Consider the following 27,143-nt stretch of genomic DNA (forward strand, 5'->3'; position numbering starts at 1 on the left):
ATTGGGCGCCACGACACATATGTGTATGGGCACCATTAACTGTTTGGCTGCAGGCCGGTAGGGAATGTTTCCCAGAAGCTCTGATTTTGTGTAATTCAATACCAAAGCAGCAATCTCTACTAGCCTCACAAGAAACAGCAAAACCCCTGCTCGAAGGCCCCTAGAATTGTGGCGCCCTAGGGCAGCTGCCTAGTAAGCTCATCCATTACGATGTCCTTGCATCTGTAATATGTGCCTCTGAAAAGGATACCCTGTAACACAAATCTTATTTGTCTCTGCAGTTATGCTGCCTGTGCCAGTTAGCAGCAGGATGAAGATGGATTGGGGGATCCAGAAAGAAGTGGACTTAAGTCAGAGCCAAATATCAGAGAGCCATATTTTTCAATGTCTTATTCTGTTTTAGTATGTTAGGAGGAACATACATAAGAAAATATATACAGCTGAGGTTATCCTGAGAAAATACTATACTGTGTAATATTGATTTATTTATTCTGTTTGCCATATAGACATTGACAGTTGTGCTTGTATACAGTATGTAACCTCCTTATTCTACAGAATAACATATAAATTTTGAACAAATGGAAGATTATATATATATATATATATATATATATATATATATATAAACACCAACAATAGTGTCTTCAGCGCCCTATACCGTGTGATGTCTTAGACAATAATCAATTGATAAAATGAATAAATGAATATAAAAACAATATACACTTGTAGCTTCTTGTTCCTTGTGGAATAATTTTCTTTTTATTTTCACAGAGCTTTAAAACAGAACCCAACGTGTTTCGTCTCTCTTGGAGACTTCCTCAGGTTTTTTTTTCTCTTCTATACATACATTTCTCTTTATTATTTTCCGACCACCTTTTCAATGTATAAATTCCCTTTGTAAATCAAGTCTTGCTGGCTGGTCCTCAGAGAGCACACACACTCAGGAGAATAATAGGGAATATTTTCTAATTCCATCTGGTTCTACCGATTTACAACGGGAATTTATACATTGAAAAGGTGGTCGGAAAATAATAAAGTGTCTATTGGGACTGTAAATATCTGTATGTACTGGAACGGCTATATGTTTTATTGAGTCTCCAATATACAGGTGCAGCAGCACCCTAAGACGTTTTTTCGTCTTATTGTAATAAATTAAGGTATTTACCACTAGAGAGGACTGAGTCTAGTCTTTTCTTCGACCAGTAGAACAACAATTTTTCAGAGCCTAATTGGGCGTTTAATGTATAGAACAGGACAGGCCAACCTGTGGCTCTCCAGATGTTGTGAAACTACAAATCCCAGCATGCCTTGCCACAGTTTTAACACTCCCTTATAGCAAAACTGTGGCAAGGCATGATGGGATTTGTAGTTTCACAACATCTGGAGAGCCACAGGTTGGCCAGGCCTGGTATAGAAGATAAAAAAAACCCTGATGAAGTCTCCAAGAGAGATGAAACGCGTTGGTTTCGGTTTTAAAGCTCTGTGAAAATAAAAATAAAATTATTCCACAAGGAACAAGAAGCTACAAGTTTATATTGTTTTTATATTCATTTATTAATTTTATCAATTGATTATTGTCTAAGACCTCACACGGTATAGGGCGCTGAAGACACTATTGTTGGTGTTTGTGTAGTGTTAGTTCCTACTAGTGGGGAACTAAGTGTCTACAGCGACCGATTAATTATTTTACTAGCGCAAATTGGAGATTCTGTTCTGCATATATATATATATGGGAAGCAGAGACGGGCGGCACTCAGCTATAGGTGAACAAAACCAAGAGGGTTTATTTGTGCATACAGGCAACGTTTCGGGGCTGCGCCCCTTTCTCAAGCCAAACGACAAGACCCTGTTGTCGTTTGGCTTGAGAAAGGGGCGCAGCCCCGAAACGTTGCCTGTATGCACAAATAAACCCTCTTGGTTTTGTTCACCTATAGCTGAGTGCCGCCCGTCTCTTCTTCCCATATACCAGGGCAGGAGATATCCTGCTCATAGGAGGGCACCAGGGCAGCTTCACCCATCAGCAACAGGGATACAATTGTCATACACATATATATATATATATATATATATATATATATATATATATATATATAATGTGTGTATATATATAATGTATATATATACTTGATAAAAGCGCCACGGGCGCTGAAATGTTGCACAGAAAATAAGTGTATTGTGCTTTATTGGACTTGAGTGCCGCCATCACAGTCTCATATATTAATAAATATATATATATATATATATATATATATATTATAGTGGGGGGGGGGTTCGAACATAAATAAGGATGTGTATTATTTTTACTGGCAATCTGTTTACCAGGGCACAAGAAAATACTTTTAAACTATCACAGGTTGTAGCCATGCTGTTATCAACTTTGTGTGCTGTACTTTGCTTTAGCCACTAGATGTCAGTATATCATTTTTAAAGGCCACAAATGTCTGCCGAGACATTTGCACTAAGCATGGTGTATTTAAGTGTATCCTTATTTTGGAATATTTATATAGTTGCATTTGAAAATAAAGTTGTTTAATTTACAGGCTTTGTTGTAATGTTGCATTGCTTTAATAACTGTTATGCCTCATTAATTTTACTGTATAATTAGAATCTCATTAAGAGGTGCCTTTTTTTATTATTATTTTTTTGGAACGATGAATTTTCCATGTATATACTGTACATCTGAATTAATATAATACCCTCCCTACTATAGTACGGTGGTGTTTTTTATTTACCACTAATCAGCGGTTTAAGCAAAATACAGCAAAAGCGATGATTGCAGGGAGACCTACTTGGAGGTCAATCTCTGCTCCCAATTCTAGCAAATAGGAAAGTTAACAGGCGACTGGATTAGAAGTTTTATTTTCATAATTCCATGTACATTTTATTGTATAGATTTGCCTAAAAATGTAAGCGGATAAATGATAACAGGATACAAAAGAACAAAAATTTTTTTATAATTAAAACAGGTAGAAGCTTTTATTATGTAATCCTGTTACCAAAGAGGTAGACACATAATATTAAATAAATTATAGGAGTGGCCACAAGCCCTCAGTCTAGATCATTTTAATGTGCTTGCTCAGCTACTGAAGCTATGGTAATCATTTACCATCTCCTATTGTAAGGGTAGACAGCCTGTGGCACACCAGCTGCTGTGGAACTACACAACTGAGCATGCACTGCCACAGTTTAGCTGGGTATCCCATTCGCTACAACTAAAGCTTAGTGGAGTTAACCTGCAACAGAGCTCTGTGTTTAGATGTTTCAAAAGGGGTGTTAGGGGGCTGGCCCACAAAGTTATATTTTCGAACCCCTGTATATTCAATTGCGGACTTTTTCGATGATGCAGTTTCACTGTTTTTTTTTTTTTTAATGCCTCCAATTTCACCGAAAAGCGAGTGATTTGACAATATATGTTTTTCGTCTGTGCTGAATTTTTGACCAAGGTGAAAAAAAGACACTTTGGCTAAATAGGTTGAATTCTACCTAAAAACTTTTTCACCTAGACAAAAAATTCGGCACCAATTGAATGCCCCCCTTTTAGTGCATGTATGAATGCATTTCTCCATAATCCACTCTATGGGCCTAATTCTGGTTCGATCGCCCATATTGTGCCCGATGGTGGAGTCATGCATTGTGCCCAATGGTGGAGTCATGCAAACAAACGCCTCTGCCTGATTGACAAGCAGAGGCGTATGTGGAGAGGGACAGTTGTAAACCGGCGTTTCTGGAAATGGGGATGTCGCCCACGTTTTCTGGGAGTGGCCAGGACAAGGACTGCACCACAATATGCACTTTCCATGGCCTTGCAAGCCGGCCTGCGTTTAACCTTGCTTAGGCTGCTGTTGCAGAGGGACACTGCGAATGATGTTTGTAATGTTCCCCCAAACATTTGCATTGCTTGAGGATAACATAATGCTAAACTGCTGCAATCAGCTTTGGATATCCAATCCAAACTGAATTGGACCCTATGGACTTTTTTTTGTTTTTTGTTCTTTTTAGCGGAATGAAAGCAAGCTCTGCTCTTAGTTCTAGCTAATTGATTCTCTAGTTGAGTCCCTATGTGCCAGGCATTCTGCCCATATAATAGTCTTTTATTTATATTGCATTAAATAAAGTGGGCAAGAGTGGGTAGAATTATACACTGTCCCTAAAAGAAACTCTGTGTGTATTTATATATTTGCTTTCAGTTTCTAACCTCTAAATGTACAGAATCTGATTTGGATTACGTATATAGGTAATGCTACCGTTTACTTTTACACCAGTTTAAAATGTGTATTTTAACGGAAATGTATTTTTGTGAATTTCTTGGAAAATTATAAACCTGATTGTATGTTGCCAAACTCATTGTTTCTTTGACAGTCATAGCTTATTTGATGTTCTGCAAATTGAATATTTTCCTACACAAAATAAAGTTTATGATGTATACAATTTTCTTTGTGTCCTGTTTTGAATTGCAATGTATGAGCAATTGAATGATGTAGCTGGACAATCATTATCTTCCATTATCTGTGTTAACTGAAATTATTGGTTTTGGGTGAAACACATTTAGCTGTCACATTAGATGTATGACTTACTGAATGGAGATTGTTTTTTTTTTTCTCCATTGCATTTACAGTATAATTCCACATAAATTGTAAATTTAATGTTGGAAAGAATTGCATAAACTCGACATTAACAATTGCTACGGGCAAGTAATGGTCTACCCAACATTGTCTGTCTATGTTTGTGTGGAAATTGTATATTGCATTCCAGTGAATTTGTCATAGATCTAGGAAGTCCGGGATCATGTTTAATTATTTCTTCACTGCTAGTAAATTCATTAATATATGGTAAATTCATTTACCAAATGTATATCTACCTGATACTGCTTCCTGATTGTTGGCATGTAAGCTGCTGTCTCACAAGTCACCTCTTCTGATGTCAACTTCTTCCATGTTTATTTAACCCATTGAGTGCCAACTTTGTTGTGAGATTCTCAAAATATCCCCTAAAATGCCAGTGCTGCTTACAGCGAAAAAAACATGCATTTGGTGCAGAATGTACCAGCAGGTCTATTGATAGCTCTATATGATCCAAACCAATACTAATATGCAATAGTTGCACCTCTGCTGCCTGTAACAGGCTCCTTCATCGCTGCTCAGGCAATGTGCAGCTATGTTGGCACCTATCGCTGGTCACGCTAGCTGAGCATTTTTCCGGACTGATCATAGACTGACTCATAATAGACAGTCACAAGGTCAACAGGGTCAAAAAGTACAGTCACAAGGTCAACAGGGTCAAAAAGTAGAGTCAAAAGGTTGACGGGGTCTAAAGGTCGACCTGAAAAGGGTAGATATGCATTTTTTTTTTACACAATTTTCAGCCGACATGTGCCGACAGGCGGTATTTCATGCCACTACCATACACTAGGGCAGGGGTGGCCAACCGGTCAGAGGTAAAGAGACGAAAAATATCTGTAGTCAGGCTAAAGAGTCATGCGTGTTCCGAAGGCGCGCGCGCCAAAAAATGGGGCTATTTGGACCCCTTGGGTGGGTGAGATACACATATGCCTCCAATAGTGCAGTGCCATATATACATATGCCCCCAATAGTGCCAGATACACATATGCTCCCACGGTGCCAGGTATGTCCCCTGTGGTGCTGCGAATACATATAATACCCCCATGGTGCCGCTTATACATCTAATACCCATGGTTCCCTTTGCACATATAATGCCCCCTGTGGCCCCAGTAATACAAACAATGCCCTCTGTGGTACTGATAATTCCTATAGTGCCCCCTGTTGTGCTGCAAATACACATAATACCCCTGTGGTGCTCCTAATACATATACCCCCCTGTGGTACCTGGTCCCCAATACATATAATGCCCCCCTATAGGACTCACCACTTGGTGGTCTTTGTTGATACCATGACTGTCCCCAGTTTTCTCCTTAGTGCTGCCTGAGCTGCCAGGGTGCATATGTGTGGTGTGAAGAAGGGTCCTACTCCCCCTTTTGCAGATGCTGCCGGGATGGCGGATCTTTGGTGTCACCCCATTTAAGGGTGACATACATCCACACCGCCCTAGTGCTGCCAGCCATTGCATTCAGGATGGCGGGAGGTGCGGAGGCGGAAGGGGGGCGGGAGCCGAAGACACTCTGTAGTGACTGTGGAGTGACCGGAGACGCTGCTGCCAGTGCCAGCATCATCCTCCTAGCACTAGGCTCATCTTCCTCTCTTGCCGCTCCACCTCCGCCCTTCCCCTCTGTCTATCTCTTCACTGGCTCCCCATTCCTTTCCGGGTTCTCTTTAAACTCCTCACCACCACCTACAAGGCTCTCTCCTCCTCCTGCCCTGTTCTTCTCTTCCTCTACTTCATCTTCAGTCTCCTCGACAATTTTGACACCTACTTCAGAACTGATGCTGATTTTAGTTCTACCAGCTACAGTATACCCTATTTATGCTGTATTTTATCAACACACCCTGTACGTTACCTTGTAATTTGTTTTTTGTTTGCTATGTACGGCGCTGCAGACACTTTGTGGCACCTTATAAATAAACGTACTACTACTTCTACTAGGTGCACGCAGCTTCTCAGCGGCAGCGCAAACGTGCACAAATTGGGGAGGCTGTGGAGGCCTTTTAAGTCACCCGGATTCCAGGAGAATCCCGGGATCCGGGAGACCGGAAAATCCTCCTTGAGGGTTGCCACCGATTTCGGAAAAACAATCACGGAAATCCGGGAAATCCCTAGTTGTAGGGCATTGTTGTACAGTGCTGTATTTTCATGAATAAAGCAGCATATTGTAGGTTCTTGAGCCACATAATACATCATTCCACATAGTCTGAATTTTAGGGGAGCTGATGGTACGTCAAAAAAAAGTTCAGGGGCTCCATTTCTTCAGCCCATGTGCTGCTAATTGGACGTCTCTGTATTAGGGTATCGCACTCCAGTACAATGCTTTACTGGATGGCATTCAGTGGTGTGTTGTAAGATTATTATCTACGCACACTGTGGTATTTAACACACATCCTCAAGGGACCATTGTTATCTCGCTACATCTCCATCATTCTGTACTTACAGTCAACATGTCTTGCTTGTTCCTGTAATGCGCATTCTTATTATTATAAGAGTTCTGGTGTTATTCCAACGCACATAAAATAATACCAAACATTACGAATTGTACTATTCATCTATTATGCTTCCATTAGTGACTCATATCTAATCATGGAAAGAATTTGGCATTCATCATAAGGGTAAATAGAAAGTAATTTATTTTTATTCTCCTTAAAGCTGCAATGATATGTACCAGGTCACATTTATTACCAAGATGGGTTCGAACACAATCGCCAGGAGTATGAAAACAGCTATATATAACAAAACAAAACCAATCTCAGGTGCAATACATACTCTACCTCTTTTGGTTTTGAAATTAAACTAATTTCTGCCTGTATTTTGGATCCTGGAGTAGTCTTCTAACTCTCAAACATTGTGAAAAGAACAAAATACAAACCAAAATGATAAAGTGTAGTAATGTTGAAGTAAAGTGAATAATTCACTCAAAAAATGGATAAGACGATATAGACCATGAATAGGTTGTATCTTGACTCACACATAAAAGGGCACAAATAATCTCATCAAGGTTTCTTTTCAGTGAGTAAGTGTAGTGTCTTTCTAATTTACCATCACCACCTTAGTGAATTAAAGGACCATATATGTACTGAGCATACCTCACATAAATGTTTCTTTCAAATGCAGAAGTAGAGCTCAAAGGAAGCATACCCAAAACACTCAGCAATTTGGGTGTTTCTGAGTCATATAAAGGTTCCTTTTTCAAAACACATGTGTAGTATCCCCCAAAAAAGGCTTCTTCTTTTCCAATGTAGAATAAAAAAGGGTTCTTTAATTTTAAAACAGCATAAAGGTACACCATACCAACAGTGGTGTCCCAATGTGCAATAAAACAACACAACAAAACATCACAAATCTGATGAAATTCACAAGATAAAAGTACATGAAAACTATTTGTTTTACAGGATATACATACTGTACAAGATGTAAAAAGTCATTTTTGGCTGTTAACACTCCTTGTTTTGTCAATGCATTTAGGTCTAAAAGGGACCTTTTAACATGCCTTTATCATAAGAACACATCTGTATATATTTTATTTTGCACTTCCTAATATGACAGGGACTCTGCTACAGCTATAATTGACATCCTACTGTTTAATATTCTGTATCTTGGCTGCTGTAGTCTGGGGCTAGTACATAGTATGAGGAGTTGGGGACATAGAACCGGCTCTGATGGTCTGTGTACAGAGTGTTGAAATTGCCAATGCCTCTTTTTTTTTTCCTTTCTTGTTCTGTCACGACCAGCTTTCAGAGTAAATGACACCATAGTGAACTCATTCAAGGATAAGGTCTCCTAAGGAAGTAGGCGCCCTATTTATAACAGTGGCATTTTAATAGCTTTCATTATGAACAACTATCTGTCTGCCAGGAGGTTTACTCCTAATGAAAGTCTTGGCATCCTCCAGGCTGGTCCATTCACATATGTTATCATGGTAAATCAATTTCACATTAAGGAGTTTTAATGTTTGCTTCTATTGGCATCACCATCTATTGTGTTTCTGGTCTGTGTATATTTTTAAAATGTTGATGTGTTTCTTAGAAATTTGGCCTTGGATCAAGTGAGATGGATCTCAATCACCCTGGTTCTTTTCCAAAAGAAATCTGAGAGCGGGTTATTACTAGCTGCTCCAAGGGAAGAAGCGCACAATTTCCTTTATCGATCATGTCCTATTCACATCACAGGTGTATTAAATGCAATCATAATTATAAAAACAGAGAATGCTGCAGATGAAACCGAACAGAACTTGGAGTGAGACAGAAACGCGGCCTCTGCATTCTAGCACTAATGCCGCCCATACACGCTATGATTCCCGGCGGTGCGATGTGTGCTTTGAGGTGCGCACTCCCGCGGCACCTCATCGCACAGTACAAAAAGTATGTGCTGCACATCCTTTTTGTACTTGCTTTCTCTTTCAATGGTCCTGGTGACACAGCTCAACACTGGGATGTAGGAGGGTCCGAAGGAGCCAGGCACCTATCCTAAAGCTTTAGAGGGTAGGCTCCTCCCCTACTGCATCCCTGGACTCTTCAGTTCGTGTTAGGTGCCCACTGGAGTGGGTGCTATTCTAAAGGGCTGCGGAGCAGCCGAAGAAATAGAGTAGTTAGGGGATTTTTATTATTTTATTAACTATTACCCTAGCTAGGTAGGCACAGTGTGAGGATTTTCATAGTGAATCCTCACACTGCTAGCGCAGCAGGAGCTGACAGAAGCGCGTCCTGTCAGCTATCTGTGCACAGGGTAGACGCTGTCTGGTCTCCCTGTGCTGCGCTCATAGCCTCTATTAAGAGGCTGCCTGGGCTCCGGAGTAGCCTGAAACCGGCTCCACAGTTAGGTGGGGATCATGGGGGACAGGCGCTCCGTGATGGCGGCGGCCATTTTATGCGGAGCTTACACGCTGAGCTCCTGACTGAGAGGACAGCAGCGCTGTGACAGGCATGTTCCAAGTGGTCCCCATTTGAGGGGGAGACACTGGAACAAGGAAATCCTACCTAAGGAGCGGCTAGCTGGGGGTGGTTGGCGCCAAAAGGTCACGGACCCCGCAGCAGCAGGGACTTTTGGTCTCTTCCTTCACTCTGACTTTGGCGCCTTTCAGAACGCTTGCAGCGGAGCTGAGCTGGCTACTTGATCCTGGCAGAGTGACTTGGATTTCCTGGGCATCGCTTCCCCGCAGTTGAAACCTACAGACAGCTAAGTGACTGGGTGCATTGACTTTGTATAAGCGCTTGTACAATTGTTTGCACTGTGTATATTGAGATATATATATTTTTCACTTGCATCATGTCTGAGCATCAGGCTGTGGTTTTGGGGGAGGGAGCCCTTAGTGCACTGAGCGCGTGCAATGTTTGCACACAAAAGTTTGTCCCTGAGCAGATGGCCAAGGGGGGCTTATGCATTACTTGCGCTGATGTGAGACCCATGGGCAGTGAACACCATAGGGCAGAGCAGAGTGAACCTGCGTGGGCCAGTGCCCTAGGCAGGTCTGTAAACGCTTTGGTGCAGCTTCTGGACAGGCAGAGTGATGTGCTGGTAGAATCACAGAGACCTATGCCATCATCTCAGCAGTCGTCTGGCTCCTTGCCTCTTACCCAGGCAGATCCTGCGCTTATTCAAGTGATGCAGGATACTGCTAAAGGGATCAACAGATTCAGTGAAATACTGGACAAAATGGATGATGTTGCAGGGACCCCTAAAAGGTCTTATGCTATGCCTAATGTGTTAGAGGAGGAGGAAGGAGAGTATACTGACACACCCTGGGACCAGGGTGATGATTTTGAAGAGACCTCTGCTGCTGGTATAGAGGATCTCATTGTAGCTGTTAAACAGGCGTTAAAACTGTCTGTTGAGGATAAGACCCCTGTTAAGGGTGTTTTTAAGCGACAGCGGAAGGAGGCTGTTACTTTTCCCTCAGATGAGGGGTTACAGGAACTATTGGAAGGGGCTTGGAAAACCCCAGATAAGAGGCTACAGATGCCTAAAAGATTCCTTAGTCTGTACCCCATGCCGGAGTCTCATTCTGAACTCTGGGAAAAAGTGCCTGTTGTGGATGCTTCTGTGGCACGTTTATCAAAAGCTACGGTATTGCCTGTACAGGGTGGTGCAGCTTTTAAAGATTCTGTGGATAAAAAGCTCGAGGGAAACCTCAAAGCTATTTTTGAAGGGGTGGGGTTTACCCTGCGTCCCCTTATTGCTTCAGCCTGGGTCTCTAAGGCCATTATAGAGTGGGCTGGTGAGTTATGCACCATGCTGCAGGCTGACCCTGGTGCTTTGCTGGTAGCAGAAAAGATTAAGGCCGCGGCAGAATATGCGGTGGAAGCAGAGGAGGAAGCTCTTAAAATGGCTACCAGAGTGTCCACAGTCTCTATTAATGCCAGGAGAGTGCTCTGGCTTAAGGCCTGGGAAGCGGACAATGAGTCCAAAAAGGCCCTAGAATTGTTAGCTTTCAAGGGAAAGTTACTTTTTGGTTCTGAGCTTGAGGAGATTATAAAACAAGCCACAGGCGGCAAGAGTACGTTTCTGCCGGCCTCCTCAACAAAGCAGTCATCCAGATTCGCTGCTTTTAGGCCGTCCTTTCGGCCCTCCCCTAGAGGTGGTGCGTCCTTTCGGGGACAGTCGTTCAGGGGAAGGTTTCAGACCTCCAGGGGCAAATCTCAAAGGTCCAAGTTTGGCTCTTTCCATAAGAAGCCTGCCTCTAAAGGAGAGGATAAACCCTCCGCATGACTGCCTGGGGATAAGCCCGGCAGGGATAAAGGTGGGGGGGCGTCTCACACACTTCAGGGACGCTTGGGCTTCTCTAGACCAGGATACCTGGGTCTTAGAGATTATTACCCAGGGTTACAAAATCCCTTTCAGAGGGCGCCCTCCGAAGAGGTTCATCCCCACACCCATACCAAAGCAGGCGCTCCTGCGCACAGCTCTGATGAGAGCGGCTCATTCCCTTTTGGAAAAAGGGGTGGTAATTCCGGTTCCCAGGGCAGAGTGGAAGAAAGGATTTTACTCCACGCTGTTCCTGGTGCCCAAACCAGACGAGTCTTTCAGACCAATACTAAATTTGAAGTCCTTAAATGTTCACCTATGGGTAGACCATTTCAAAATGGAGTCTTTGAGGTCTGTTCTCCTGAGTCTGGACCAGGGAGAATTTCTGGCGTCCATGGATGTCCAAGACGCATATCTGCACGTTCCCATTCACCCGGAACATCAGACGCTGTTGAGATTTGCCATAGGAGACCTGCATTTACAGTTCCGGGCGTTACCCTTTGGGCTAGCAACCGCGCCAAGGGTATTTACAAAGATAATGTCTGTGATGAGGCTCAGGGGAATCACAGTAATACCCTATTTGGACGATCTCCTGTTCAAGGCAGAGTCAGCAACCCTGCTGCAAAGTCACTTGAAAGAGGCCATCAGTTTTTTGCAGGCTCACGGCTGGATTTTAAACTTACAAAAATCTCAGTTGGTACCATCACAGAGGATCCAGTTCTTGGGAGTCATACTGGATACCCATCTCCATCGGGTATTTCTCCCGGAGATAAAGGCCAGGGACCTGGTCACCCTAGTTCAGGAGATTCTCAGAGCTCCGAGCTTGTCAGTATGGAGGTGCCTCAAACTCCTGGGGAAAATGGTGGCGTCATTCGAAACGCTTCAATTTGCCAGGTTCCACTCACGAGTATTCCAATGGAACATTTTGTCAGCCTGGTCAGGAAACACTTTGTCCATGAAGACGGAGTTGATAGTGCTGTCCGCGGACACTCGGGACTCCTTGAAATGGTGGACAGAGGTAGATTCCCTTCAGTGGGGTCGGTCATTACAGACCTGGGACTGGTTGGTAGTAACTACCGATGCCAGTCTCAGGGGCTGGGGGGCAGTAGCCCTGGATCTCAGGCTGCAGGGCCTGTGGACGGCAGACGAATCAGTGTTACCAATCAACATCTTGGAGCTGAGAGCTGTCTGGAAAGTGATTTCCTTGGCGGAAGACAGGTTAAGGAACCTCCCCTTGAGGATTCAGACCGACAATGCCACAGCTGTGGCGTATCTGAATCACCAGGGAGGTACACGCAGCAGATTGGCCATGTGGGAGGTGTCCAGAATCTTCCTATGGGCGGAACAGAATGTTCCTGCCATATCGGCTATATTCATTCCAGGAGTGGAGAATATAGAAGCAGACTTCCTGAGCAGGGAGGAGCTCAAGGAAGGAGAATGGAGCCTACATCCTCAGGTGTTTCACCAGATCACGGCAATGTGGGGAACTCCGGATTTGGACCTAATGGCATCCAGGTTCAACCATCAGGTGCCCAGGTTCTATGCCAGAACGAGAGATCCGCTAGCAGAGGCAGTGGATGCCATGACTACTCATTGGCAGGGAGACCTTCTTTATGCATTCCCTCCAATTCCAATGTTAGCGAGACTGTTGAAGAGGGTACAGGACCAGAAGGTTCCGGTAATCCTTGTGGCCCCAGATTGGCCAAGGAGGTCTGGGTACTCGAGGCTTCAGAGGTTATCAGTGGATTCATGGCGTCTACCTCTGAGACCAGACCTGTTAAGACAAGGCCCATTCAGTCACCTGGATTCCGATCGATTGATTTTGACGGCTTGGTTATTGAAACCGCCATTTTAAAAAAGAAAGGATTTTCTGACGCAGTAGTGCAGACTATGATAAAAGCCAGAAAAGCTGTTTCTTCGGCAAATTATTATAGAGTCTGGAAGACTTATATTAGATGGTGTGAGAGGCAAAAAGCTCACACATCTCACTTCAAATTATCAAAAATGTTGGATTTTCTACAAGATGGATTTTCTTCGGGCCTAAGCCTTCAGTCGTTGAAGGTGCAGATTTCGGCCTTGTCCATCTATTTTCAAAAAAGAATTGCCATTTTACCGGAGATTCAAACCTTTTTACAAGGGGTATCCAGACTGAAACCCCCTTACAAGCAACCAGTAGCACCTTGGGATCTGTCACTGGTTTTGGATTGCCTTCAGAAGGCACCTTTTGAGCCGTTAAGGTCGGCTGACTTTAAGTTTCTCACGTGGAAGCTAGTGTTTTTGTTAGCAGTAGCATCTGCTAAAAGGGTGTCAGAGCTGGGAGCCTTGTCATGCAAATCTCCCTTCTTAATTTTTCACGATGACAGGGCTGTTCTGAGAACAGTGCCGCAATTTTTACCGAAGGTAGTCTCTGCCTTCCATTTAAATCAGGAGATAGTTCTACCTGTGTTTCAACCCCCAGAGGGTTCCAAGAAAAGGGACAAGTTGAAGACTTTGGATGTTGTGCGTGCCTTACGCATATATGTGGACAGAGTGAAGAGTGTTAGGAAAACTGACACTTTATTGGTACTGTATGACGTACATAAAATTGGTTGGCCTGCATCTAAGCAGACCATTGCTAGGTGGTTGCGTTCTGTGATAGCCTTTGCATACACCAAAGTGGGTAGGCCTGTACCGGCCAGAATAAATGCGCATACCACCAGGTCAGTTGCCACCTCTTGGGCGGTCCGACATGGGGCCACAGCTGAGCAGGTTTGCAGAGCTGCCACTTGGTCATCTGTTCACACATTTGCCAAATTCTATAGATTCCATGAGTTCGCGTCGGAGGACGCATCATTCGGGCGAGCAGTGCTGAGAGCTGCAGACCTGAGCGTACCCTCCCAAAGGACCGGCTCTGGAACGTCCCAGTGTTGAGCTGTGTCACCAGGACCATTGAAAGAGAAAAAGGGATTTTTGTAAGAACTTACCGTTCGAATCCCTTTCTCTGATATGGTCCTGGTGACACAGCGATCCCTCCCTTACGCTCAGTAAGTATGCCAGAATTTCATGATGTTCATGTTAAAATGGTTAAAAGTTAACAGTTTCTGTTATAAAATGTGCATATAATATGTGCAGGCGTTTGTACTGAGTTAATGTATTCCAGTGGCTTTGAAAGATTGAACTGAAGAGTCCAGGGATGCAGTAGGGGAGGAGCCTACCCTCTAAAGCTTTAGGATAGGTGCCTGGCTCCTTCGGACCCTCCTACATCCCAGTGTTGAGCTGTGTCACCAGGACCATATCAGAGAAAGGGATTCGAACGGTAAGTTCTTACAAAAATCCCTTTTTTCATCGCATCGCATCGCATTGCATGCACAAGGCATGCGATGTGATGGATGCTATTTAAGCCCGGAACGCACGCGTGTATGGGCAGTTTAACACAGATTCAGACTAGTTTCACACCTTTTTGTCAAAGCCGCAGTTGAAATTGATTAGTGCCATCTAGCAAAGTGGTTTTTGTTTCTTTAAGATATTTTACTTTAAGACGCACATTTTGAGCAAAATAGGCGCTTTCATTGTTCAATCACACAAGACCTGTTATGCTGAGAGTGGCTGTTTGACGTGATTTAAGTATATGAGAACACATCTGTAATACACTTTTCTGATTTTTTTATTTTATTATTTTTTACTGAAAGATACCGGGTGTGGTCTAGCACACTAACAGTCGGGATTCTGCCAGTCATTAGCCCAACGTCAGAACCCCAACTGCGGGGACTGGGGTGAGCACAACGAAGCCCCTTGTGGGCTCGCTATGCTCACCACGCTGCAGGCAGAGTGACTCGCTATCCTCGCCACCTATTCTATTCTTCTTCTAGGTGGGGTTTTAACAGTCGGGATTCCAACGTCGGTGTGGTGATTGACTGAATCCCCAGTCATGCAGCACCCAAGATACCAATGGTAGCTGAATGTATGAGATCAACTACAAAATTCTTAATTTACATCCTTGATATTTTGTAGGCAGACTTGGTGCCCCCCCCCCCCCCCCCCAGATCCCATCGCCCTAGGCAGCTGCCTAATGGTGGAGCCGGCCCTGCCCTTCTTTTTATCTCTTTTCAAGCTTAGTAAATCTGTCCCAGAGCCTGACTCTACCCCCCCCCCCCCCCCCTCACAGCCTAACTGTACCCCACAGCCTAACTGAGCCCTCCCACAGCCTAAGAGTTTTCTGTCAAGGAGTACATTTTTATGTAGCACAATTCATGGATGAGCCTGAGGCAAAAGTTATATTAGTGGGCCTGATACCTGTACAAAACACCTGAGGTAATTTGTGGCCATATCCTTAAACTATAAAAAGCTCCAAAGGTAGATCTATGGCACAGAAAATGCGCATTACTTCACAGGTATTACGCGCCCTCCGCGAGGCTCGCTGTGCTCACCACGCTTCGGGCTCGGTGGCTCGCTGTGCTCGCTACACTTTATAAAGTCAGCTCCACGCCTATAGTGGGGGTATGAAAAGGTCGGAGGACGCGTACCGCCGCCCCTCGCGGGCTCGCTGTGCTCGCCACGCTTCGGGCTCAGTGGTTCGCGGCGCTCGCCACACTTTATAAAGTCAACTCCACGCCGATAGTGGGGGTATGAAAAGGTCAGAGGACGCGTACCGCCGCCCCTCGCGGGCTCGCTGTGCTCGCCACGCTTCGGGTTGACGTTCATTGTGGGGTGGCATTAAAAATGGGGGGGCATTTGACATACAAATTACCAATCAGGGTGGGTATACAATAAAAACAATTGGGTACATTGGCCCATTTAACATTGTTCCCTATGTAAAATCGGGTCCATCGCATTGTATGCCATTATAATGGCATACAATGGACCCGATTTTACATAGGAATTTAATATTGAGTACAATGCATTCAATGTTAAATTGCATCGGTCGCATCGCATGCCATTATAATGGCATGCGATGGACCCGATTTTCTAGTTGTCGGAAAAAGGCTAAAAATAGCCCAAAATGCGATGACCCACGATGGGCGCCGTGCTAGGAAACAAGTACCGTATTTTGTATTTTATTTCCTCAGATTTCCTCTAAACCTCCCTCCCTTCCTCCCTCCAGTGTCAGTGCATGTCCTCCTTTTCTTATACTAATCTTCTTTTGAAGAATGTTTCCTTCCTGGACCTTGTTAACACCATTGATATATTTGAAAGTTTCCATCATGTCCCCCCCCCCCCCTTCTCTTCTCTGCTCCAAATTATACATATAAATATGTTATTCTTTCCTGCTAAGTTTTGTAATGTACTGTAGACTAGTCATTATTTTAGTTGCCCTTCTTTGTACAGTCTCTAATGTATTTATATCCTTCTGGATATAAGGAGCAGGCGTCTGTCATTTTAGCACATAGAGGGTCTATTAATGGCAGGCCCCTTGTCTGGGATTCCCTGCCTCAAGATATGCAAACAGTTCCTCTCCTGTCTACTGCTGGGGATAATAGGAGGACAGCCACAAGTCTGTGTTTGTGTCCAACTTTTACTATTTGAAGTGTAGGGAAGCGACTTGGCTCTTTGTATCTACAGTATGATGTTAGTAAAGGAAATAAAACCTTAAAATAAGGAATAGAATGTGACCTACACACTATACTTCCTGTACATATTGACAGCTACACTTATTAAGTGGTGCCTACTGTATTTTATTCTCATGCTATGATACTGCAGGACATGGATAAGGATATGGAGATGGAGTCCTCTTTTGTTAACCATTTTAAAGCTATGGAAATCATTCCTAGCTTCATCTGGAAGAGTCTGTGTGGTGGGTGACCTTATTAGTGTGCTGAACAGTCTATTAGCATGATTGTGCCCACTATGGCCCTTCTGCCAGTCTACATTCCGTGACAGGGGCTCTTATGGGAGGCAGGCTTATGTTGAACATACAAAACATTACTTGGTATCTATATAACATACCGCTTGTGCTTACTCTGCCGTCTGGGCAGTTTTTTATCATAATTTTTGGTACTTGTTTCCTAGCACGGCCACACCGATTTACATCGGGGTGGTCGTGTCAGAAAAATCGGGTCGATCGCATCGCATGCGATTTGGTCGCATGCGATGCGATCGACGCGACCGACCCGATTTTCGACCCGATTTTTTGATTGAATGAAATGTAAATCGGGTCCCTGGGACCCGATTTTACTTTGGATTCAATGTAAAATATTCCCTAGACCCCAAAATTTAACGACGTAAACCCCACCCCACGATAGACGCCAACCCCAAGCGTGGCGAGCCCGCGAGGGGCGGCGGTGCGCGTCCTCCGACCTTTTCATTCCCCTACTATCCACTAGGGCGTGGAGTGAGAATAGAATAGTGTGGTGAGCGCAGCGAGCCACCGAGCCCGAAGCGTGGCGAGCGGACACGGATACCTTCACAGGTAAACGCGTCCCTTCGCGGGCTTCACAGGTATCCGCGTCCCCTCGCGGGGCTCGCTGCGCTCGCCACGCTTCGGGCTCGGTGGCTCGCTGCGCTCGCCACACTATTCTATTCTCACTCCACACCCTAGTGGATAGTAGGGGAATGAAAAGGTCGGAGGACGCGCACCGCCGCCCCTCGCGGACTCGCTGCGCTCGCCACGCTTCGGGTTGGCGTCTATCGTGGGGTGACGACGGGGACATCTATAATGTGAAATGGGTCATATTGGCCCATTTCACATTTTTCACATTTTTTTAAAGGTGAGATGGACTTAATCAAGTCCATCTCATCTTGTGCCATTATAATGGCACAAGACCGACGCGATCCTCACGATTTCAATGTTAAAAAATATTTTAACATTGAAGCCTATGGGGAAATCGGGGGCATCGCGCCGGTCGCGTCGGGACCAATGTTAATGGTCCCGACCGACGCGATGCCCCCGATTTTGTACCTATGCCGGCAAAATGGACCTGATTTCAAAGGAAATCGGGTCCATCGTGTGGATCGTGTACCTTAACTTAAAGGTACACGATCCATAAGATTGTGGCCGTGCTAGGAAACAAGTACCTAATTTTTTTTTTTTTTACAGACTTATTTGTAAATAAGAAAAGTGGATAGCTACTGTATATCAGAGAAGTAACATATGATGCACATTGTTATTTACCGAGAAATAAATAAATACATTTTATAAAGTTTTTTTGGGGGTATTCAATGTTGGGTCACGACTGTCGGGCTGGCCTACAGCCGTGACCCTGTCGCGTTTTTGGCCTGCTCGACGCTCATTTCGTAGGCCGGATTCAATGCATTGCCTGCCTTGCACTGAGAAAGGGGTGTGGCTGAGAGAAACGGATGAAAATCGTCGAGCTGCGGCCAGGAGCTTGTCAATTCCCGGAACGTTCTCAGCAGAAAGGGCCCAGCTGCTTGTGAAGTCGTGCTCATTCTGGTGAGAGCCCTGTTCAATGCAGTCGAGGAACACAGCATTGAATAGGGCCCTGCCACCATTTCCCCTGTCAGGAATAGCGGCAGGAGATTGAATATCCCCCTTTGTCTTTATGTGGGTGCCTAAATGTTTGTGAGTACGTATGTCCGAAAGTCATGACTTTGCAAGCAACCAAAATAGCACGTTATATGTATGGGACCAACACATTTAGAAATGCTAATATTTTGATAATATTCTCTGTGAGTTGACTATACATGTTGCAATACGCTTGCATGAATTTTTTTTTTTTTATTAATTAGGTTCTTTACAGTGCTTCTTAGTTATTACCCATGTATATCAATATTGCTTCAGATATTTAAGAGCTTCATACACTTTGCCTCATCATTTTCCTGCCAGGAAATGGCCTCAAATTGCCTGTGCTCTCTCCTCACATTCTACTCTGCTACACTTCTTTCGCATGAGACTTGCTTTCAGAAAACAAAACCATTTCCTTTGGAAGTTTGATATCTCCATGCATTTATCTCCATTTTTATGGGGTGCAATATGGTTGATTAACTTACTCTCTTTATGATGTTTAAATTAAATATAAAAGTTATGAAATAGTCGTATATATTTCCCAATACGTCAGCTCTCAAGCAATGACTGCACCCTGCCTTCGAAGTTCCGCTTCGCTTGAAGAGATAGTAAAGCTACTTTTGGGCACTAATATACAGTAATATATTTGGGTTGAGGAAAGATGGCAGGGGTCTGGGTCACGGGCAGTGGATGTCTAGGAGTGGTAATGGTTCTGGTAATGGTTCTTTTATTTTAGATCATGGTTTTGATTCTGATTTGGATGAAAACTGCTTATGCTCTGTACAAAGTAATTGAGTACTGTACATATGCCATGCAATTAACAGACTGTCAGACTAAAGGAAGTGATTTAGAAGGATTCATCTATCCATAGGGACTGATACTGAGTGTGGTGCAAAGCAATAAAAGCAAGTAACTCATACTTGCCTACACTCCTTGAATGGCCAAGAATTGGGTGGCGCTCCTAGAAGGGGGACATATTGGGCAGCTGATGACACAATTCACTCCACACCTGCTTCACAATGGTGGTAATCGTGGCATTCTGTAACAAGGCAGGGCCATGATGACTCAGTCGCATCATTATGCCCACTCACATACTGTAATGATGCTCCCCTCATGGAGGAACTTAGCACTTTGCTCCCATTGCATTGCAACATTGTTTGCCAAATACCTTTATTACGCATGCATGCAGTGTAATTTCTGGCTTCCTTTGCAGCTTACCCACAAATGCTGGGCAGTGTTTATCATTTCACATCTGATACTCTCTCTCTGTGCCATTTACTTGTGCCGCACAACATGATTTTTCCAAGGTGCAAAGTTTACTTGCTCTATTTTTTATTTCCTTATGCCCAACTAAATGCCAGCCCCTTTTGGGTGTGGTATGACCGACGGTCGGGACAGTCATTATATAGACATCAGACAAGACAAAAATGAATAGCAGCGCTTAAATGATATAAATAGGTGAATAGAATTTTAATATGACAATTAATAGACAATTAATAGGCCCAATGAAATACAGAAATAAAATTAAATGGTTAAAAACAGCATCAGAATATTCCAGATTGTAAGGAATTATGAATGACCCACAGTGGGGTTGGAATATAACCTGCACTGTCCACAATAGCAGCAGTCCCGATTGGTGATGGAGTCCACACAGCGTATTTTCCTGGAGTACTGTATGAGGGAATCCCTTTAAGATGGTTTTGATGGGTCTACAACCTCTCAGCAATTTGTATCCAATTAAGCCAGGTGTGATTTAGCCAAAGACATCCAAACTTGGGGGGACCGGGTGGTCAGAGAAATCAGCAGGTGGGTCCAACGTTACTGGAGGGTCCAACAATACTGGGTCTAGAAGCACCAACGCGTTTCACTTGACTCAGCGCCAGCTTTATCAAGGTGTCATGTTAACTTACTGTAGTTGGAGATATTTGCTGAAACATTTGCACAGCATATTAATTTGCTATTGTTTACTTTTATCATTGTCCCCTAAATACCACCTTGTATAGTACAAGAAACTATTTTGTCTTGTACATTCCTATCATTAAATGTCATTAAATTAAGTAATTAAATGTCATGCAGTAGTCCTATTAGGAGCTTGGCTGTCTTTTGGAACAGACCATCCCACACACATGGCTTTTTGGGTTCTGTGATATGGTATCCTATGTAGTAAAAGCCTAATGCTTCTCCTCACATCTATTGTGCACCGCCACTTTAGCCAGACATTTGATTATTGTCTCAGGACACAATAGAACAGTTTCCACTTTGTATTGGTGACGGTATTATCTGTATGGGGTATATGTTTACTTTTGCAATTATGTTTTCACAGAAAGTTATTGCGGGAAGCTGATGTTGTAGAGACAGAGGATGCGATCAGATGGCAGGGAGTGGCACTAAGCCAAGCGTCAAGCACTTCTAATGAACCTCCAGCTACTGTCAAGTCCTTAATCAAATCATTTGATGTGGGCCCCCCAGGTAAGACTATACATTACATTTAGGAATTGATTAAATAGATCTACAGCCCCCTGGACAACTATAGTATTTCTTGCATTTGGGAGATGTGCCCAAAATGTAAATTAATCTCATATTGCATAGAGTAGCGGTGGGCAACATACAGCCTGCAAGCCGGATGCGGCCCGCGAACCAATCTTGCCTGGCCCCCTGCCCCCCACCAGTGCACAATGTCAAGCGGCCCAACTAGCTGAGCTGCTTTTCATTGTGCTACATCATGCGGCGCCATGGAGGAAAGCTTGTTAGAGTCAGGGGGGTGGCTGGCAAGAGTGGATCAGTGGCAGTGGCATTAAGGTGTGTAGCGTATAGTGTAACTGGCATTACGGTGTGTGTCTTATCGTGTAAGTGGCATTATACTCAGCACAAGCCTCCCTTCGCCGCTCCTATATGCCCCTCCTATGTATCCATGTTGTGATCACTATGTGCCAGTGCAAAGAGGAGTGAGGGGAACAGGAATCTGTGCCCTAGGAGACAGGTGCGCAATTATGATTGATAACCGCATGATACTGGATGCTGTTTGTTTTCAGCACTGTTTTTATTATTATTACTGGATTACATAATGTGAATTTTGGCTCATACTGTGTGGCACAATGTGAATTTTGGCTCATTTGGGTGGCATAATGTGAATTTTGGTTCAGTCTAGGTGGCAAAGTGCATTTGGGAATATATTGTGTGGCAAAATGTGAATTTTGACTTATTTTGTATGAATTTTGGCTTATTCCATGTGGCATAATGTGAATTTTGGCTCAATCTTTGTGGCATAATGTGTAAGGGACAAGTGTAAGGGGGTCTACTATTGTGTTGCATAATGTGTACACACCCTCTTTTGAGTGGTCAAACCCCCTTTTGTGTGGCCACACCCCCTTTTCTAGAGTGCGACCCTCAAATAGTTACGTGGCTGCCACAGCTGAAATAATTGACCACCCCTGGCATAGTTAATACATAACTATTGGTCCTGTCTTGATATGGATTACTGTTATTTCAGTGCTATTTTGGATACTGTATATAAATAGATTCAATATATGTTAGTGTAATTTATTATTTATTTTGTATCCAATAGCCCATAAAACCTTTTACCAATGTTTTATTATTTGTCTGTGTTAAATTTTCCTATTTTGTTTGTTTTATTGGAAATCACAGAACATTGTGGCTGATAAAATTTACACTTTATTAATAACAATTAATTCCACCTCATATATGTTTTGCACAATAACACAGTTTATACCTGTTGGATTATTACTAACTGTATTTTTATGTTGTACACTTATCATTTTTGAGGTAATATAATTTAATATTGTATGATCACATAACATGTATTAGGAATGTATGGTATATTACTTTCAAACAACTATACTGTTTTAAAAACAGCAAGACTTGGGATATATTTTTCATGTATATAATTGATAATTTAGTTATTTAATAAAACTACTAAACAGAGAGAGTCCCCCAGCAAAGCGTTTTATTTTCCTGTAGGTCCAAGACCTACAAGATATGTCTTGAACCTACAATTTATTTCCTTGTAGGTACAGACCAGCTTTAAGCAAGGTGCAAAATAGCTTGTAATATAATAGTCACATTGCCAGGGATCATAGGCCACAGTCTTTGCAAGCAAAACAGTTCTGGTGTGCCCTCTTCTAAGGATTCATGGGTAACTAAAACCCCTTGTATTGACCCAGCTTTGAGCAGAGCCTAAGAAGCACTTAAGGGATACTGTGGGGTCTCTTTTTTTTTTTTTTTTTTTTTAATTACTACCTACAGCCTCCTGGACTTCATGAAGGTTTCCTCACTCAAGAATTCCCCGGTTACTTATTATCTGAAACTTCCCTTTATATCATTGTGGGCGCAACCAGTGCTACTCAACTAACTTTAAGGCAGGCATGTCCAAACTATGGCCCCCCAGCTGTTGCGAAACTTCAAACTTCAAGGAATGCTAAAACTATGGCAAGGCATGCTGGGATGTGTAGTTTCAGTACAGCTGGAGGGCCACAGTTTGGACATGCCGGCTTTAAGGGACACCAAATAATTTTATGATGTCTTATGTTTTTCTCAATCAGGCAAGCACAGGGTTTTTTTCTAACCATTCTATTTATCTGTGTGTGGTGAACAGTTGGGAATACTGGGCAGTATATTGTGGATTATCAAACACTACTCATTACCGAATATGGGACTGGATGTAATGGGTTGTGAGCAAAGCTTAAAGTGGTCATGCAGAGGTGGGGGAACTCATTTCTCTATGCCACCTATTTACACCCCCTCACCTACCCCCATTATACAGAGGCAGTGCCAGTGGTAGGGTTTTTGGCATCCACCTGCAAACTAGAATGCTTTTCCGTGAGAATTACTGTGCAGGGCCAAAGGTTCCACCTCTTCCACCCCGTACCCCCTTACTTTAACCCCTGGTTGTGAGTCTGGTGGCCATTGCACATAGTGGCCCAACTCTGAGATTTTACTGAATTAACAAATTAACAAGGAATGGTTTTGCCTTTTAATTGACTTCCCCAGTACAATAAACAGTTCAGCAGGACTCGCAGCCTATTCTCTCCAGCCCATAGTCTAAAAACTAGATTACCCTAGATCAGCGGTTCTCAAACTGTGGGTCCTGACCCCAAAGTGGGTCCCGACCTTCTCAGCATGGGGTCGCGACTCCATGTTGCTGACCATCAGGCTGAGGGAGTGATTCAAGGAATCTGAAAAATCTTGTAAATTGTCTGTTATATTAGACTCCTCACATCATGTTGTGCCTCCACAATGCTGCCATGTATGTGCTGTCTGCTGACTACACATGTGATGTGATGACCTTCTGCAGTAACTTACTGGGGGTCCTGTAATTAATTGTATTGTCTGATGGGGTCCCAGAGCAAAATAGTTTGAGGACCACTGCCCTAGATTACCCATAATGCTGAGGTGCTGCCCACATAGAGCTGTAGAGACTGGAGAGATAAGAGGGTAAGCACCGTCCTGCCATGCAGGAAATTAATCAGAAAACTTTAGAATAGGTGCATAAGCATTGAGAAGTAAAAAAAAAGCATGCTAAATTGTTTCCATAATACACTTGCAGTACTATAGCTGATGTCTGGAATTCTTTTTATTTTTCCATACATTTTTGGGGCTTCAGGTTTTTTTGCATTGTCTGAAGTTGTACAGTGCAAGGCTTTGCTGGGAAATCATGTCAGCGAATGTTATTATAACAGCTATAAATACTGTACATTAAATGTGCACTACATTTTAAAGAAGTGACGTTAGTCTTAAATTGTCCATTGAAGACGCCAATGTATTTTGCATAGGCCCCCTAGCCTAAGTGATAACTTGAACAATGAATAAACGTTAGCTATAGCATAGCAATCCCACAAATTTAATTTATGCAGAAACCATTCTTGAGAAAAACCATTTCATGTCCAGCACTAAAAAGAGTGCAGTACTTGTTTGGTATATTCTATTGGTTGGAACAGGTGATATTGCAAACTGGCATTGGTGAGCTGGTCTGATTCTTCAAAATGTTGTTCGAATGACTTCTCTGTCAACCTTATTTCCCCCAGACGTGATGTATAACAGACACTGGCTGCATCCAATATATAATCTGGTCTTAGTCACTTTTGGCATACAGATGAGAGGCTCAGTGAATGAAGGAACTCTTTGTTACGGGTCTCCATAAAACTTGTTTCACTGAGGTTAATCTTACGGCTACAGTGCTTTGTTTGTGACACTGGTATTTATTTCCATTCTGGTCCTTCTTTAGCCCCAGAACAGAGCGGTTTTCAAGAATAAAATACAAACAAAATGTAATATAACCATTATTGTGTGCATAATACAGAAAAATACTAGTTTTGGTCAGGCATACTAACATGACTGTCACATTGCGGACATGTATTTGGGCATGAGGAAAACGTCTTACATAGTTTCTTTCTTACCACCTGGTCAGAATTTTTCGGCATATTGCTAATATATTTGTGTCTAATACAGATGTGTGTAACATGTTCTACCTACAGTATGGTAAAATAAGGCAATGCAGCACTTGAAACTAATAGATCAGACACTGTAGTTTTATTTTGTAATGTGCAGAATTACAATGCAGCACTTCTTCCATTATGTACTTGCTCAGGTAAGCCTTGGACTTGCACTGTCTAATTAGAGTGTATTTGCACTGGGGCTGTTTCTCAATAAGGGACCCGTTTATCAATAATTTGCAATATGATTTGGGCGCAATAGTCGCATCCAAAATCGCACTGCAGGATTTGGTTACCACAAGAATACAGGGACCACAGCAGTTCTCTGCTGAGATCTCTTCATAAAACATTCTAAAAATGTGTGGCTATCCCTGAAAGCAGGCATTTTTGGGGTAATAGGCCTCAAAAATGTAATGGTAAATGTTATGAGATGTTACACAAGTCAGACTAGTTTAATTTTGTAGGACAGAATACTTTAAATGAGTTTGCAGCAAGGGAGAAGGCGTTTTACTGTATCTGTGTTATCACAGTGGAACTTCAGCATCTTCAGCTAGTACAAGGTTCTGGAAACCCAACCTCATCCTATACTTTTCATGTGATACATTTTATGTATAGTACTTTCCAACTGTACCTGTGTGATTCTAAATACACCTTAACCAATGTATTAAAAAAAATTCTTATAGCAATGGTACCTGTCCTAATGTCTCTCTGATTCGTTTAAGCCATTAAGGCTAAGTAGAGTTTTAATGGGAAACTTTCCAAATTACTAGATCAAAAGTAGGTGTGCCATAAAGTTTCCTTAGTTTGTCATCCAGTTTGCTTTTAAAGCATCCGCTAACCTTCCAAAACCTAGGAATGCTCAAGTTTTTTTAAAGAGGGTTTCCGCTTGAGATGTACAGTAGGTGGATCTCAGACACTGAATGAGACTATATACAAATAAAAAATGATCTCTGTTTCAGGTGGTGGGGTATCGAATATTCCAGTACATTCTGCCCCCCGCAGTCCGCTCAGTGGGATCCCTGTGAGAACTGCTCCAGCAGCTGCTGTGTCACCCATGCAGGTACGCATAGCCTTTATTTCTGACAGAATATCAATTGTACAGCCAGAGATTCTATGCCGCAGAAGTATGCTGGTATAGCTCTTACCACCTGCTTAGTGGGCAGACCAGAATCATGTATACACAGTGTGCCAATGTTATTGTACTTCACAATCTACAGTTGACTTTTCATTCACCATTTTATTTTTTATGGAAAAATAAATGAGATATTACATAGCACACAACATACACTGGAAAAGTGCTGTCTTTTATGCTTAACCCAAGGTATTCTATCTCAATAGAATATTTATATAGACAGTTCAAATTTACCCATTGGGAACACATTTTAGAGGTGATCCCATCGTGGAAGGAAGTAGTAATCTCCCATAAATATTGGTTCTTCATGGTTGGCTCCTCATTGAGTGTCCGCCAAATGCTACCTCACTGCATAGCATGTGCTTAGCTTTTTGCTATGTCTACAGAGTGGAATCTACTTCATTGAACAATACACAGAAGTAATAAATGATCTGACATTTGGGAATGATGTAGTATAAATGTGTTTTTCCAGTAAAATATCTAGTCTAGCATCATTTATACAATTTGCCACTCACTTAGAAGCTATACTACTGTTTTTAATGAACCAGCAAGATGAATACAGGGCAAGTGAGATGGTGGTTTGTATAAAATGCATACGTTGGTGTCTACAGAGCATTCAAGACAACTCAGATGCATTAGTAGCATTATGGGCCCCATACATCAGCAATCACAATTTATGGATTTCCAGATACAGGGATTTTTTGGCCAGATAAATGGATTTTACAATCTATCTGACTTTGCCCACACATTACAGATTTAT

The 27,143-nt window shown here is 42.9% G+C and overlaps 1 protein-coding gene across 6 annotated transcripts in view; it reads left to right on the forward strand.

Moving 5' to 3' along the window:
* The window catches only part of SPECC1 (sperm antigen with calponin homology and coiled-coil domains 1), a 424,705-nt gene that overhangs the window by 289,611 nt on the left and 107,951 nt on the right, over nucleotides 1–27,143 (forward strand). For 4 of the 6 annotated variants that reach the window (XM_083172375.1, XM_083172376.1, XM_083172377.1 and 1 more), the window contains 2 exons: nucleotides 21,126–21,271; nucleotides 26,211–26,311. In XM_083172375.1, coding sequence (XP_083028501.1) covers nucleotides 21,126–21,271; nucleotides 26,211–26,311 — 247 coding nt within the window. Of the gene's footprint in view, nucleotides 1–281; nucleotides 657–21,125; nucleotides 21,272–26,210; nucleotides 26,312–27,143 lie in introns of those variants that run through there. The other 2 variants (XM_083172379.1, XM_083172380.1) reach the window with 1 other exon arrangement.

This window comes from Crinia signifera, chromosome 2, assembly GCF_055691185.1.
Source record: "Crinia signifera chromosome 2, ASM5569118v1, whole genome shotgun sequence".
Classification (NCBI taxonomy): Eukaryota; Metazoa; Chordata; class Amphibia; order Anura; family Myobatrachidae; genus Crinia; species Crinia signifera.